The sequence below is a fragment of the Anoplophora glabripennis genome, unplaced genomic scaffold, assembly GCF_000390285.2.
Source record: "Anoplophora glabripennis isolate ALB-LARVAE unplaced genomic scaffold, Agla_2.0 scaffold4, whole genome shotgun sequence".
Classification (NCBI taxonomy): domain Eukaryota; kingdom Metazoa; phylum Arthropoda; class Insecta; order Coleoptera; family Cerambycidae; genus Anoplophora; species Anoplophora glabripennis.
The window spans coordinates 1478852-1495199 of record NW_019416568.1 but is presented as its reverse complement, the minus strand read 5'-3'; the positions used below and the strand labels follow the sequence as shown (position 1 = coordinate 1495199).

The window sequence follows — 16348 nt, the reverse complement described above, 5'->3', positions numbered from 1 at the left end:
TTAGGGTAAAAAGTATGATGGACCTGAAGTAGACGTATGGTCGTTAGGCGTAATTTTATATACCCTCGTCTCGGGCAGCCTGCCCTTCGACGGCTCGACGTTGCGGGAGCTGAGGGAGCGAGTGCTGCGCGGCAAGTACAGGATCCCGTTCTACATGAGCACCGACTGCGAGAACCTACTCAAGAAGTTCCTCGTCCTTAACCCGGCGAAGCGAGCCAGCCTGGAGACCATCATGAAGGACAAATGGATGAACCAGGGGTATGTGGGGTTAGTCATGTTGCATTCTATATGTGTTGTAATGGACGATTAGTAGAAAATTTCTGGCTGTGTCTTTAGTTTAGAGGATCGGCTGTGTAATCTCTGATTTGACGATGTGAAGGGTGGATGGGGGGGAATGCGCAAATAACGGACTTTCCTCCATTCTAACGCAGGTTTTCTATGGAATGGAGTTAGTTTGAAACTCGGATTACTTTTTGTTGTAAAGGAATTTGTAATTCGCACGGTAAATTACAAATTTCTTTACACCGAAACGTTGTTTGAGTTTCGAGCTAAGTCCATTTTATAGAAAATCTGCGTTAAAATGGGGGAAAGTCAGTTATTTGTGCATTAATTCATATTTAGACAAAAAACGCAGTACTTTAAAAAATGATCAGATTAGTATTTATATATTTTTTATTACGAAACGGCAAAAAAATTTATATTAAAAAAGTGTGATGTCTTGACACAAATCCGATGTTTGAAAGAAAAAAAGTATAAAAAATATGATGCTGGAAATTAACCGAAAACTTTTTCGTCGAAATTGGAGATTGCACTTCCGCGAGCTTTAAGTGTTTAAAGAGAATTACGATTTCTGTTGTGAATAGTGATGTGATTAGAGAAATGCTACACCATAATAATTTTGGATATATCCCGTCCCATTGTCACATGATAATGTCTGTGTGCACCCGTTCCACTCGATTTATTGGGATATTTTCGATTTTAGATGAAACTTCAATGGCAACATTGGAAAGGTTTCTGGGTTTGTAGTGGGACCCCCCCAAGACTGAAGATAAAACAAATATTGTTTAATATTTTATAGTATTATTGTACATGTGACTAATAAAAGTAGACGTAAGGAAAGCAATTTTTTTTCAAATTTGTCCCGTTGAAAGATTACATGGACTCGTCAAAAATGTCAAAATAAAAAAAGAGAGAGGCGACGTGCATTTTCAGAAATGTGATAAAGGAGCGCATTATTAAGGTGTAGTAGTACTTTTTCACAAAAAAAAAATGGCAACGTAACACATAAACAATGTAATGTGATGTAAGTTCAATCGAATACAGGACGGGGCAATTCACGACGTTTGCCGTTTGTTTTTTTTTCCAGATACGAAAATGACGAGTTGAAACCTTACGTGGAACCGGAGCAAGACATGAGCGACCCGAAAAGGATAGAGGCTCTAGTTTGCCTGGGTTTTAATCGGTACGATGTGGAAAACTCGCTGGATTCACAAAAATACGATGACGCTTTCGCCACATACCTCTTGCTAGGAAGGAAAAGCACGGATGTGAGTTTTTACGAAGTTCTTGCCCTTTTTTTCATGTATGTTCATTTACCCGTTACCCATTATTACCTGTTACCCCTTATTTATCCATTACTCATTATTTACCAGTTACCTCTTATTTGGCCTATTATCCGTTATTTACCCATTACCTGTTGTTTATCCGTTACTCGTTATGTCCATTACTCTATTTACCTATTATTTACCAATTACCTGATATTTGCCCATTTTCCATTATTTACCTGTTATCCACTACTTAGCAGTTACCTGTTATACTCCTATTACCTGCTATTTACCCATTACCCTTTATTTACCTGTTACCTGTTATTTATCACAACTAATTCAAAATATTGGCTTCAGTTTCTTATAAGCCACCATTGACAAGCTTAATTTTACATATTTTATTTATATCATTCTTTTATTCTTTTACTTTTACCATCAGAATGATAGAGGTAAGATAATAATTAGTTGTGATAAATAACAAGTAACAAGTAAATAAAAGGTAATGGGTAAATAACAGGTAATAGACAAATAACAGGTAACTGCTAGTTACCCATTATTTACCTGTTACCCGTTATTTATCCATTACTCAATATTTACCCATTATCCATTGTTTATCCGTTATATCCATTACTCACAGTTTACCTATTATTTACCAATTACCTGTTATATACCTATTTTCCATTATTTACCCATTACCCATTATTTAGCAGTTACCTGTCATTTGCCTATTACCCGCTATTTACCTGTTACCCTTTATTTACTCGTTACCTGTTATTTATCACAACTGATTCAAAATATTGGCTACAAACTACTACTTTCAGTTTCTTGACAATGGCGTCTTAAAAGAAATTGAAGGTAGTAAGTAGTTTGTAGCCAATATTTTGAATTAGTTGTGATAAATAACAGGTAATAAGTAAATAAAGGGTAATGGGTAAACAGCAGGTAATTAGCAACTAACAGGTAACTACTAAATAATGGGTAACGAGTAAATAATGGAAAATAGACAAATAACAGGTAATTGGGTAAATAATAGGTAAATAGTGAGTAATGGATATAACAGGTAACGGATAAACAATGGGTAATCGGTAAATAGTGAGTAATGGCTCTGTTTTCATCTAGATCTTATTTATTTCGTGTGGCGATTCGATGCTTTCAATATATATCCTTTTAAATTCAAATTTTATTTTCTTAAACTCGCAATTGAGTAACATTTATGTGGGATCTGTGTAACGCCGCACAATGCGTGTCTTTCTCCAGCCGGAGAGCGACGGCAGTCGCAGCGGCAGCAGCCTATCACTCAGAAACATGACGGGACAGCAGCAGGCGGCGCCCCAGCCCACCGCCCAGAGCCCCTCGCATCGAGGCGTCCACCGTTCGATATCCGCGACGCACGCCAAGCCTAACCGGAGGGCCTCGAGTGGAGGTTAGTAGACCGAAGGTTGTTGTCCGTGACATTTTGACTGATTTGCTTTTTTCTGTTTGGTTTACAGGTGGCACAATAGGTTTGTATGTTTTTGTTACCTTGCTTTTTTTTCCTTTTAAACGACGAATATTCTTCGCCGTCTTAAATAGGTGTCGTTTAGTATTTTTTCGATTTCCACTTTTATAAAACGTCTGTTTCGATGCGTTTCGCTAGGTGAGACTTTAAGGACGGGACCCCAGCCGCAGGTACCTGCCACTCAAACTAATAATCACCAGTCGGGCTTCAAGAGACAGAATACCGTCGACAGCGCCACCATCAAGGAGAACAGCGCTAGACTTAACGCCAGACCTGCCAGTGCTCAACCAAAGACGACCACGGAAAACAGTAAGTCGGAAAGATTCGTTCCGCTCTTGTGCCTGTGTATCGAATCCTCGAGTATCGTATTCTAATGTGAACGGTACAAAAAATTTTAATAACCTTTCTATTAAGAGGGCTCTGTAGCGAATAGGCAACCAGCAATACATTTTTATAGATTTTATTACACAGTTTGTCTAATTATGCATCGATGCGCAGACAACGGACTTTCCTCCATTCGAACGCAGGTTTTGTATAAATTGGACTTCGTTTGAAACTCGGATTACTTTTTGTTGTAAAGATATTTGTAATTTGCATCATAAATTACAAATTTCTTTACAACGAAAAGTAATCCGAGTTTCAAACTGACTCCATTTTATAGAAAATCTGCGTTAGAATGGAGGAAAGTCTGTTATTTGTGAATTATTTCATATTTAGACGAACCGTGTAATAAAATCTATAAAAATGTATTACTGGTTGCCTATTTACTATAGCGTCCTATTAATCTTCCAGTTCAGGTTAATATATATTTGTTTTAATTGAAAAAATTTTCATGTTCTGATTATTTTATAAAACGTAAAATTCACAAACATTTTAGGAGGTTCGATTAACTTTTTTTTTATATTTTAACTTTTCCGTCAATTTTGACTCGGAAATTTTGATTGTTACAACTAAAGTCTACAATTTCCCGCTTAAATTTTTTTCTTGTAATTTTTTAACTTTACGTTAGAATATGGATACGATCCCCTCGCCTTCGAAAATTACTGTCGCTTCTTGCCCTCCCACTCGTTGGTCTAGCGTCTAGTGCACATTTTTTTTGTTTTCTGTCACATTAGGTATACAAGCTCCGGCTAAAGCTCGAACTGTAACTAAGAACACCCCGTTATCTTTAGGAACAACTGTTGGTCGTCGATCGACGATTAGTTACGATGGAAAATCCGATAGTACGGAAAAAACTAACTTGGCCGTAGACTTACCAGGGTAAGTTTTCTATTTTTTTTTTTTTTACATTTTTATCGATTAGTTTGTTTAAAATATTTGGATATTTTTTTTGAAACCTTTAAATGTTTAGCCACCTTCCAATCGGTTGCAAGTAAATGTAAACTTTTAATTTTGTTAATTTCTAAAAAAAAAATTGAAAAATTCAAACGAACTTAATAATTTTATACACAGAGCGTAAATTTGAATAGGGGTCATATTTATGCGGGAGCTACCCTTTTAAGCTTAGAAAACGGAACTTTTAAAAATTTTTTTTAATAATTTTTAAACCCTGATAATCACAACTTAAATTCTTACTTTATTATAAATGTAACGAGCGTTCAAATAAAAACGTGGTCGAAGTTGGCTCTGACACATTGGACGTAGGGCGTAGCTTATAGCGACCAACTTAACCTCATTTCTCAACGAGCTGTATAGCAGCTGTCAGTTTCAATAACAAAGCGGCGATACAGCGCTTTGACAGATGACGTTTAAGTTCATTTGCTATACGCTACGCCCTACGTACAAATTTTCAGAACCAACTTGACCACGTTTTTATTTGAACGCTCTTTATTATAAATAATTTCAAAATGCCAATTTTTTCTAAAATGTGGAAATAGCATATTTGTATAGTGGATATTTTTGCGTGTTGGTCTTTGTTAGGATGAAAATAAGAGATATTTCTTTGAAAAATTACATTACTTATACAAATTCCATTTCAATTCCAGTAAAAACTAATACTTCACACTGAGTCACGAAATTACATTGTAACTGATAAACTGGAAACTTAAATTATTGTTAACTGTTTGTTTTTGCCCAGCCAGAGTCCTGTTGTCGAATTGCACCAGGTGGCTCGATATCATTTAGTTCCCATAAACTGGGTCATCGACACTGGCATTCACAAACTAAACACAGTGCTATAAAAAAATTGGAACAAATCGTCACCTGATTATGTTACCCGTAATATTTTTGCCTCCTGATCACGAATTCGGTGTCAGAATTTAGCTATCACACCACAGGAATTTCCTAACCTCAAATAACAAGTCAAAAATAGCAAAAATTCAGGTAAAAGTGCTAGGAGAAATACAAAAAGTTTTTTTCCTATATTCAAATGTTCATTTATATGGTTAAGACTCCGGCGAAAGTGAATCCGTGAGTCAGAATTGATGATCCTTTTTCTAACCTCAAAAAACGGGTCAAGGTCGGATATCACGAATTTTAAAAAAATAACAGATTCGCGCCAAATTTGGTATAAGGAAGTTTTCGGGGTCGCTAATCACGGATCCGAGGTCAGTTTTGCAAAATTCAAGATGGCGGACCAAATTTTCAAAAAATAACAGATTCGCGCCGAATTCAGTATACGGGGTCGCTGATCACAAATTCGAAGTCAATTGTGTAAAATTCAAGATGGCGGCCGACCAAATTTTCAAATAATAAATTTGCTCGCGCCGAATTTGGTATACGGGGGTTTTCGAGGTCACTGATCACGAATACGAGACCAGATTTACAAAATTCATTTTTAAAAATTTAATCTATGTACTTTATTACTTAAGATTAGGCAGATAACCCGTGAATAGATCTTTTACAGAAAAAAGAACAAGATATAGCAAAAAAAAAAAAGGTAAAACAAGATTGGGTACTTAGGTTATAAAGTAAGCATAAATATTACAAAATGAATTTCGCAATTCTGACCTCGATTACGTAATCAGCGTCCCCGAAAACCCCCATACACCTAATTTGGCGCGAATCTTATTTTTTTAAAATTTGGTCAGCCATCTTGGATAAGCCATCTTGATATTTGCAAAATTTACCTCGGATCCGTAATCAGCGACCTCGAACCCTCCCCGATATCAGTAATTAATATTGTTAAAATTTATCTCAATAAATAGCTTTTATTGTGATATTTTTTTATTATTTTGCAAAATTGGAACGTATCTCCGATATTTCCTCCATTTTGACTGTTTTATCTTTTTAAAGATGCCCGAAACTGACCCCACTTAAAGTTACGCCCTGTATACATTTTTTGGTTTCAATAATTACATTTTGTTTTTCAAATCTGTACATTTCTCCAGCAACTTCAATATCCTATTAATTTTTTTGAGAGTACTTAACACCATAGTTTTTTTTGGTTATGGTGATGGATTTTAATCTCTAAACAAAATTATGCCGCAAACATTTATTTTTCGAATACGTCCACATTTTTATTTCATAACAACACTGTCCCCGAAATCTAATCCGTAGATTACTTGATGTATCAGAAACACGATTACTAATTACCTTTTAATCATCCGAAACCGATCACATGTACCAGACTTAACCCGAAACTTATACGATTGTTACCTTGATAGTTTAATGTTGTGAATAGACTTGTTAGTTCGTATCTAGAGTACATTTAACCCCTCCATAAAGTAAAAATGTATTATCTTTTGCTAACCGCATGTGCAGACCTGAGGCGATTGGTACCGGAGACTCTTTAAGGCCTGGAAAGGGTCACGTCAAATCCGCCTCGGTCAGTAGTAGTGGCCCAGAACCTACTACTGACCCCTTACGTACTAGGTAGGTTAGATATTTGGGATGGCGGGAAAACATACGTTTCGTAAACCGCCCGTACGCGGGTGATCGATCGTACGATCGAATCGTGTTAAAAGACGTATGTTTTTGTCCGAGCGACCCGAATTGTCCCATTTTAGTGTTTTACCGCTTGATTAGTCTAGTAGTTACGTGTATATTGTGTTGTTTACTAAGTTGGTAAGAGTGATTAAAAACTACTAATTCGCCGTCCGAGTAAATGACGGAATTGGTTCGATTTATATGCTCCCAGTTTTTACATGTAAGACCGTCTAAAGTTAGCCCTGTTTTCTGCTGCTATACTATCCGCAATGAAAATATCGGGAGGCTACTTAAAGTCACCCTGTATTTATTGGCATTACCGTAATTGACGGTAACTTAAAATTAAAACGAAACGACCTTCACCGCAAAACGAACGATTATTCCGTCACTTACTTAAGAACCGCTGTAAATAACAATAACTAGGCACCCAGACGTGTCGTAACATTCTACGTGCTGTCATAGATAACGCTCGCGAGTCGCCCCGATAATCGTTTCTAACCCGATTTTCCTCCCCGCAGTCGCACAAGCGCATCCCCCGCCGCCACCAGGCAGCAGCAGGCCTTCCCCAGGAACACCTCGTCGAGGAGCACCTTCCACTCGGGCCAGACCAGACAGAGGGCCGCCTACGCTCAGGGCTCCCCCGGTGACTCGCCGCACACAAGGCCCTCGTTTTTCGCCAAGTTCAGTCTCAAGGGCTTTACGAAAAGGTAAGAGTTTAATTTTAATCGGAAGTAAATGTCGAGTAAACAATACAGATACTAGCGTTGACGATGCGGTTTAATTGTGCGTCGCTGTATGTAATGTTTACTTCGTAGATTTAGTATAGTGATATGTGTTTAATTGTAACAAACTTGGCTGTAAATTTATGCTTTTATGTCGCTTCTTCTCTCACCAGCTACTAACCCGTAACATTTATCTGTCCGCTTCTCGTTGCAAATCGACTTAACCCCCTTACGTGTTATTTAACCGATGTGTTTCCACTTTGTAATAATGTAATAATTATTAGTTGGATCTTGCATTTTATTAGAGTAATTTACCCATTACTAAACTTCAGATGTGCCGCACACAACTTCGATAGTACTTAACTTAAAAACGTTGAATTCACATCTCTTATTAATCCATTATTTTTGATAATAAATAGTCGAGTCGGAAGAATCCTGGAAATACGCTAGGATCCTTTTTCGGATTGTCGTGCCTTGGCCTATGTATCTGGTCGCCCCCAATTACAGGCTTACTTTGCACTTCCTTAGTCTTTGATTTGAATTTGTTGTTCTCAGACCGGGCTCTGTGGGGGGCAGAGCCTAGCCCCAGAACAACAAGGACAGGTCAAAGTTTCCTAAGGTTAAATAAGTTGCAATGTAAGTCTGTAACGTGCTTTAGTAAAAGATGGACGAGTAAGGGATTTTCAGATTCACCTTTGAAAAACTGTAAAAAGAGTACACAAATCCTGATTTCATTTTCACCTTAATTTTACTAATTAATTCTGTTTTATGAACATTGTAGTATTTTAGAAATGTCTCGATTGCTATAGAATTTTTTGAAGCACGCAACGCTTCATTACAATGCAGGGCGATCGATGTACGAGGGTCGATCAATAAGTACCCGTGTTAGGAATGAATTTTTTTCTCAACGTAATTTTTTAGGTCGATACTCTTTTCCCAACGTTTCTGCCATTTCTTCCGGCCAACACTTTTCTATCACTTAACATGCAAATTGTTGATTGTCGTTCTGTACGACACGCTTAAGGCCTCTCTACTTCACGCACGTTAGTTCGGCGTTCAGCGAGATTCATGTCGTGGACCTTTTCAATGGCTTTCTCGGAAACCATGACAGCCGGACGGCCTGGCCGCTCCTCATCATAAGCTGTTGTGCAACCTCGTTTAAATTTTTTTAACCAATATCTCACGGTTGTCGTGGGTGGCGAATGATCCTTACAGATCGCTTTTATTGCTCTTCCATTTTATCGAGAAACACAAAACTCGTGTTGATACAACTGTCTGAAATTTAGTATCGTGTCGTTTGCCAGGTGACAGTACATGAGGGTAATGTCTACTTCCCTCAGCAACGCCACCTGTCTTCAGACACGGGTACTTATTGATCGACCCTCGTATCTTGGGTAGCGCTTTTTATTGAAAATAACTGAAGATAATTAATTAATATAATAATAATAATAATAATAATAATTTTTATTGATCGAACGAACGCAACTTTAATGTAAAACATGCTACCGCATGAATGACAGCTAATGACATCAGTTATCTTCGAGAAAAACATTTCCCGAGACACACCGATGGCCCTTCATTTCATGAAATACCTTTGAAGACAAATTTCTCTACTTTTTTATGTTTGTCCTTCAGCACCGCCCATTTTTTTATCAGCTTGGACGTTGAACTTAACTTTTGTAAGCATCCCAATCGTTCCATACAATGTGTTACATCAGTCTTTTTTTTTCTGTGTGTGCGTGTGTGTCTGATAGATTCACGTCGGTGCTTCTATCGGACTTGAGTTTTAGTAAATAGTGAACGTAAACGATTTATCTTAGCATTAACGTGAATGAAGTAAAGAGAAACTTAAGAAAATTATGACTGTGTGGATCGGTTGTTCGTATTTCCTTACTTTAATTGATGCTAGCGTTCCAAATAATTTGTGGATCAGCATAAAGTAAAGGGATTCTTGGAATGGTAGTTTACTATTAAAAAAAATGAACAAAAACGAAGCGACAACAGAAGAAAAACTATTGTTGAAAATATATGTACGGATATGCTTATATAACAAACTTTGTACTCGTCTGATTTGAAAAATAACAGGAATTAAATTTTAATATGCTGTTTTGATTAAAATTTTGATAAATACTATACAGGATGATAAAAAAATTAAATTAAAGATAGATGTTCAATAATTGTTATTATACAGGGTGATTCCGAATTGTTTGGTACAAGAGAAATTGTGAGGTTATAGCAGATTTTCAAAATATTTTTTTTTAGTTTTTAATGAAAATTTTGATATTTTCGGTGATTTTCATAACGGCCACAATTGAACTTCTTTGTGAAATGTTGACACTTCATCTATAATTTTTTTTTATTATAAACTAACGCAAAAAATTAAAGGGTCAAAAGAATTTTCTAAATTTTTCCGTGATTTTTGACAGACCGTATTTAGGTGAAAAATGGTCGTATCAGGAATTAAAAAAAAGCATTTTGAAGCTCTAAAATTCTAGTTTCTAGATTTTCGGTCGAAATTTTTTAGGAACTTTTTCCGAGTCCACGGACTTGGAAAAATTCAATAATCGATATCTCGGTAACAATTTTAAAAAATGGGAAAAAAGGGTAATTTATGGTTTTTTAGAAAATTGACAGCTAAATTTAGAAATATTCATGAAATGACTAATGTTAAGCATGACTTTTCCAGTTCGATATACCCAGAATAACCCAGTGAAGTTTCATTTCGATCTAGTAAACCGTTTATTTGTTTGAAATGGTCAAACTTTTGAAAAAATTAATCGGTCACTTTTTTTGAGCTTAAACATTTCATAATCATTAAAATGGGAAAAAAATAGTTTTGAAGTTTTCTCACATTTTTACCACAAATAACGTTTAAATTGATAGAAAAAAAAGTTTCTTTTGTTTTTTTGGAAAACCTTCCGGACATTGAAGAAATCGAATTTTTTGCAATAGTGGATTTCAACTTGCATATCAATGTTACAATTTTTTAATTGGAATCTAGTTAGTCGTGGCCTAAATAAAAAGAGCCGTCAGCATTTTTCAGAAATTAATAGTTTGCCACACCTCTGAAGTCTTCTATGTCTGATGATTCTGTTGATGACCCGAGGAGTTGTTTCTCACAATATCATTTGTTAAAAAGTTTATTTCGTGTAACGCTTTCGTAGCATCTACAGATCAGTAGGTCGCTCTCTGCCAGTAGGTACTAAGTTGTGCTTTGTATGAGTAGGCATTGAATATCAATGACATTTGACATGACATATATACTTTGTAGGTTAAATCTCAGACATATTGAAATTGTTTCGTCCTCATAAAAGAGGCCAATGTTCCCGATACCCACAACTTTCTGCCTTTAATAATAACTAAAATACCCCTAATATGGCATCGAAGATGTGATGCGGTGTCAAAATTGAAAAAAATTTAAGTTATTTCTTCAACGATTTTAAAATTTTATTGAAATTTATTACCTTTGATATATTGCGAGTCTAATCAAGTAGTTCGGGATAGATATATATTTTTGACCTAAAAATCTGATTGCTCTACATATTTCGAAAACTAAATCACCCTGTATAATATTTTATTTCTATCTTCCTGTATACGGTCACAGTTGAGCTTTTTATGTGCATCTTGTAACTTCACTGTCGGTGGATCGCAGCGAGGATCCGTGCAAATTTTTCCAAACCGAACGATTTCCAAATAGGTAACTCGGCTAGCGATGTAAATATTGTGTACTGTTAAAAAAAAAATATTGATGTAACGCTTTGTGATGACTGTTTCCTCTTTTTTGGGATTCTGTGTGTGCGAGTGGTTCGTCCCTTAAAAAGCAGCCAATTTTGAAAAATCATGATTCAGTGAGGGTTATTGTTTCTGGTTCAGGACTTAAGAGAGGGATTTTGAGGGACTTACCACCGCATGCAGGAGTCCGTATCTGCCCCCTCATACCTCTCCAACCCCGTCCGATGAAGCACAGCCACCCGAGAGAAACGTAATACTCTGTGAAAGATAATCCAACGGCTTTGGAAGATGGATCGTGCGCAGGGAGTGTTTTAAGTGATATTTCTAATAACGTAGAGAAGCTTAGTGATATTTCAGTTTTTTTTTTTGTTCATTGATTTGTTTTATATATAATATATATACACAGGCCGTTACAAATTCGCTTCTCACTACAGGGATCTCGGAAACGGTAAGAGGTGCTAAGTTGTTTAAGTGGGGGCAAAGTTGCGTAATCAGGAGACCGACATTATGCCTCTAAAAAATCAAGGCTAACATGATTAGTTTTCGAATTATTTGAAACGAACCGAAAGTTTGGAAATTCGTTTCTGGTTAATTTCAGCCTTGTTTGAGGCGATTTTAAAAAAAGAACACATCGCATAGTCAATTTTTATATGTAACGTTTTGTCTCTCCAGGACCATCATCAACTTCATTTTTTTAAATACGATTTAGACAAATTTGGAACGAATACGCTGAAGATGGATTTTTCGAGACAAAACGTCTGAATCTGGTTCGGGCTGAGGTAGTACAGTATTGGGGGGTCGTGAAGGCTTGCAAAAAATGTAATAAAATTTCCAGGGTCGTATTTAAAAAAATGAAGTCGATGATGGTCCTGGAGAGATGAAATGGTACATACAAAAATTGATTATGCCATTCGATAGAGGACAAAAAGTGGCCATGAGAAAGTCTCGTTCTTTTTTCAATATTGGAACAAAAACGGATTCCCAAAATTTCGTTTTTTTTTCAAATATTTCGAAAACTAATCATGTTAGCTTTGATTTTTTTTGAGGCATAATGTTAGTCTCCTGATTACGCAACTTTGCCCTCGTTTGAGCTACTTTGTATCTCTTACCGTTTCCGAGATCCCTGTAGTGAGAAGCGAATTTGTAACAGCCTGTATACTTTGTTTTACCAAAGGTATTTCGTTAGGATAAGTCGGAAGATTTTGCAGAGGTGTAATTCTTGATTTAAGTAGTCATTTGATGCTATTAGTTATTGTTGAAGTATGTAGATAGTTCTATGCGAAGCAATTTACTTTGATTTGCATTGTTTTTTTTTTAACTGAAAATTGTACATTTGTCCGATAGCTTGTTTAGTGCGACTTGTTTGACAATCAGTGAAAAGAAGGCTGAGGATGAAGTAATTCAGGCATATCGTTAATCGTAATTAGTTAATTTAATTAATTATTAAAGTCAAATTGTCTATGTTAGGAAAAGGATTTGAATATTTGAATGTTTGCGTAATTTGTTAGTACGTAAATGTAAGTCTTCTTATCAGTTACATTTTTGTAATTGATAATTTAAGATGTAATTTACGCATTTAGTTGAGGGAAATTTGTGTGGCCAAAGTATTATATGATAATAATTGAAATTCCACATTTATATAGCTATTGTTTATTTTTACTGTATTTTTTTTTTGTTTTTTCTTTTGGAAAAATATAGAACAAGCCGATTTAATGGTTTAATTTTATGACGTGGTTGTTGTAAATAAGTATTACCTTGCAAAGCTGTATTATTAAGGTGGGTGGGCTTTTTAACTTTTAATTTTAATTTATTCTTCTTGGATTCAAGATGCCGACTTATTTCTTCTGTCCTGTAATTTTTATTTGTCTGTCCTTTTCTAGTGATATACGCCATCTTGAATCCAACCAAACCAGTCACCGTAATAACAGAGTTTTGTGAGTATTGAGTTTTTTTTTAATCTTTCCTATTTTTATCTTTTTTTTTTTGTTTGTTTTTGTTTGTTTTCTTCTTTGATACTAATTTTTTATGCAGTTTGTACGATTTAGACACGTTTATTTGGCAGTTGCACGACCTCACATTATTATTTTTTTTAATATTTACCACACAGAAATAAGTTTGCTGTATATATTCACTCCATTTAAGATTTTGATTCACCACTCCTTTGAATTTCATATTTAACCAAACACTTACAATTTTATAAATCATGTTTGCCCGAACTAAGATTCAGTTAATGGGAATGGCTTTAATATCTTTCTTTTTACTATTTACATGTTTACATACGTACACTTTGAACGGGAGTCGTATTTATTCGGCGGCCATCTTTGACCTTTAAGAATCACGGATCTGTCGAAATATCCCACTTGAATGTAAGACGGGCAAGCAAATTTTTGCTGGAATACCTTCAGTACAACTCGCATAATAAAAGTGTAGATCTCTAGATCTGGGCGAGGTCCGAAACATTTTCAAAATTGCAAGAATGTTTAAAAAATTTAAAAAATACCCATTTTATTTGAGTTTTTTACTTATATCTTGGAACCTATGCATTTTGGAAGAATATTGAAGAGGAAAAGGTTTTAGAATTTTGCACAATATACTGTAAGTTAGAAATGTTTAAATTTGTTACCGATGTTGCAAAATAGCAATAATTGATGGAAAAAAAGCAAAATAATCAAGTTTTTTGGATGTTTTTAAAAATATTTTAATTGCTCGGAGGGCATTCTAATTTTGGTTAAAAAAACTTTAGAGTATAATAAAACAACATGCCAAATTTCATTAAATTCGGGTTCTATAGTTTTCGCTAAATAATTTTTTGAAAAAAATTTAAAATTTTTTTTCGAATTTTCAAAATGTTGCACAGCCTCAAATAAAACATTTTTTTACATAGAAAAGACCGCTGAACTTTTCAAATAGTTTTTGAAAAATTTTAATCGGTTGTTTAGGACGGCCACAGTAAATTTTTAAAGCTAACACTTTTTTTATTTTTAAACAATTTGATTACATAACAGATTACACATTACAATAATCAGAATTTAACTTTTTTTTAAAGAAGCGTCTTTCTGAGTACTTTAAAATTATAATTTTTGAAAAAAACAAAATTGCATATTGATAAATATAATGTTACGTAAGTTTTGCCTTGTTACGAAACAGGGTTAGGCCTCGACTAAGCTACAGTGGAGTCGGGGTGGATTCAGAGTTCACAAAATATGTTTTATTAATGAATTTTAATTTGTAGTCAAGGGCGCCAAGTGATTTTCTATAAGCCATATACCCCCAAACTGATAAAATCACTAAAGTTTACAGCAAAACGGTTTGAGTGGTTCAAACAAATGAAAGGACGTAAATTTTATACAAATATTAAATATTTAATGTAAATTTAAGGAACAGTAGTACATTAGTTTACGGAGGTACACTAAGTTTACACAAAAAAAATATATGTAATAACTAGGTATAAAAAAAGAGCTTAACTAATGTAAAGCCTGTGTTCGTGGGAGAAAATATCGTACGGTATATTGGGTATTTCGATAATGTGAAATCGTGTATTTGGACAGGTTTAATAAATCATAGACACTAAGGTGTTCAAAAGAATAAATTAATCCACTATGTGGTACTTATCGTCGCTACATTCAAGGCTTCTCAGTTTTCCACCAGCTTTTTCACGCCGTTATCAAGGTCCATCTACGTAGGATTTTTCTAGTGGAGGTGCCCTGTCCTCGAACAGCGTGACTATGACTATTTACTCGATTCCTAGCGGGATAACCAGGGATAAAATGACGCAAGCGTAAATCTCTATAGGACTCCTGGAGAACTTTATGAAGTATAACTTCTTAACCAAAAAAAAACACCTAAAATAATAAATGACGAATAAATTCCCATTCTCGATATGACTTTCGACTGACACCACTATTTAAATAAAGAAACTCACCTCAGGTACGAATTTCCCTATGCACCGAGATGTTTTTTTCATTGTCGCCTAACCGCATCCCATATTGGACAAGAAGACCAATCAATCCAACACATATATACCAAAATACAGTCTTCTACTGTGAAGTTGGTGAAAATCCGTTATTATTTAACGATATATCTATAACTTCACCAATCTCCTATTAACTTCGAATCGATCGCTTGTGTATCGTGCCAGCGAAAAAAGGAGAACCTTTTTTCCCTATCTGTTTTTTTCCGTTCTTTTTCGTACCGTGTATTAAATTCATAAAACCGACGAACACTAGATGCCATGACCTACACTAAAATCTTATATTTTCAAAATTTAACTACAGAAACCTATCCTTTATTTAACATAATTTAAAGTTAGCCTAATATACGTTATAATAAACTAATTGTTTAAAAATACAAAAAAAGAGTGTTAGCTTTAAAAATTTACTGTGGCCATCCTAATCAACCGATTTCAATTTTTCAAAAACTATTTGAAGGGTTGAGCGGTCTTTTCTATGTGAAAAAATTTTCAAGTATCTAGATGCTTTATTTGAGGCTGGGTAACATTTTGAAAATTCGAAAATTAAAAAAAAAATTATGAAAAGTATCGAACCGATTTTAATGAATTTTTTTGGTTTGTTTTATTATACTCTAAAGTTTTTTTTACCGAAATTAGAATACCCTCGGAGCAATTAAAATATTAAAAAAAAAATATCCACGAAACCTGATTATTTTGGCTTTTATTCATCAATTATTGCTATTTTGCAACATTAGTAGTAAAATTAAACATTTTTAACTTCCAGCATATTGTGCAAAATTCAATTCTAAAACTTTTTTCCCTCTTCAATATTCTTCCAAAATGCATAGGTTCCAAGATATAAGTAAAAAACTCAAATAAAATACGTATTTTTAAAATTTTTTAAACATTCTTGCAATTTTGAAAATGTTCCGGACCTCGCCCAGATCTAGGGATCTACACTTTTACTATGTGAGTTGTACTGAAGGTAATCCAGAAAAAATTTGCTTGCCCCGCTCACATCCACCTCAAAACAAAT

General features: G+C 34.9%; 1 protein-coding gene across 11 annotated transcripts in view; it reads left to right on the top strand.

Moving 5' to 3' along the window:
- LOC108917417 (serine/threonine-protein kinase MARK2) overlaps positions 1 to 16348 on the top strand; it is an 85635-nt gene that overhangs the window by 62593 nt on the left and 6694 nt on the right. For 5 of the 11 annotated variants that reach the window (XM_018723981.1, XM_018723989.2, XM_018723988.2 and 2 more), the window contains exons 6-14: positions 5 to 267; positions 1367 to 1547; positions 2802 to 2967; positions 3035 to 3046; positions 3181 to 3351; positions 4158 to 4302; positions 6745 to 6855; positions 7428 to 7616; positions 13244 to 13297. In XM_018723981.1, coding sequence (XP_018579497.1) covers positions 5 to 267; positions 1367 to 1547; positions 2802 to 2967; positions 3035 to 3046; positions 3181 to 3351; positions 4158 to 4302; positions 6745 to 6855; positions 7428 to 7616; positions 13244 to 13297 — 1292 coding nt within the window. Of the gene's footprint in view, positions 1 to 4; positions 268 to 1366; positions 1548 to 2801; positions 2968 to 3034; positions 3047 to 3180; positions 3352 to 4157; positions 4303 to 6744; positions 6856 to 7427; positions 7617 to 11504; positions 11763 to 13243; positions 13298 to 16348 lie in introns of those variants that run through there. The other 6 variants (XM_018723987.1, XM_018723983.1, XM_018723982.1 and 3 more) reach the window with 5 other exon arrangements.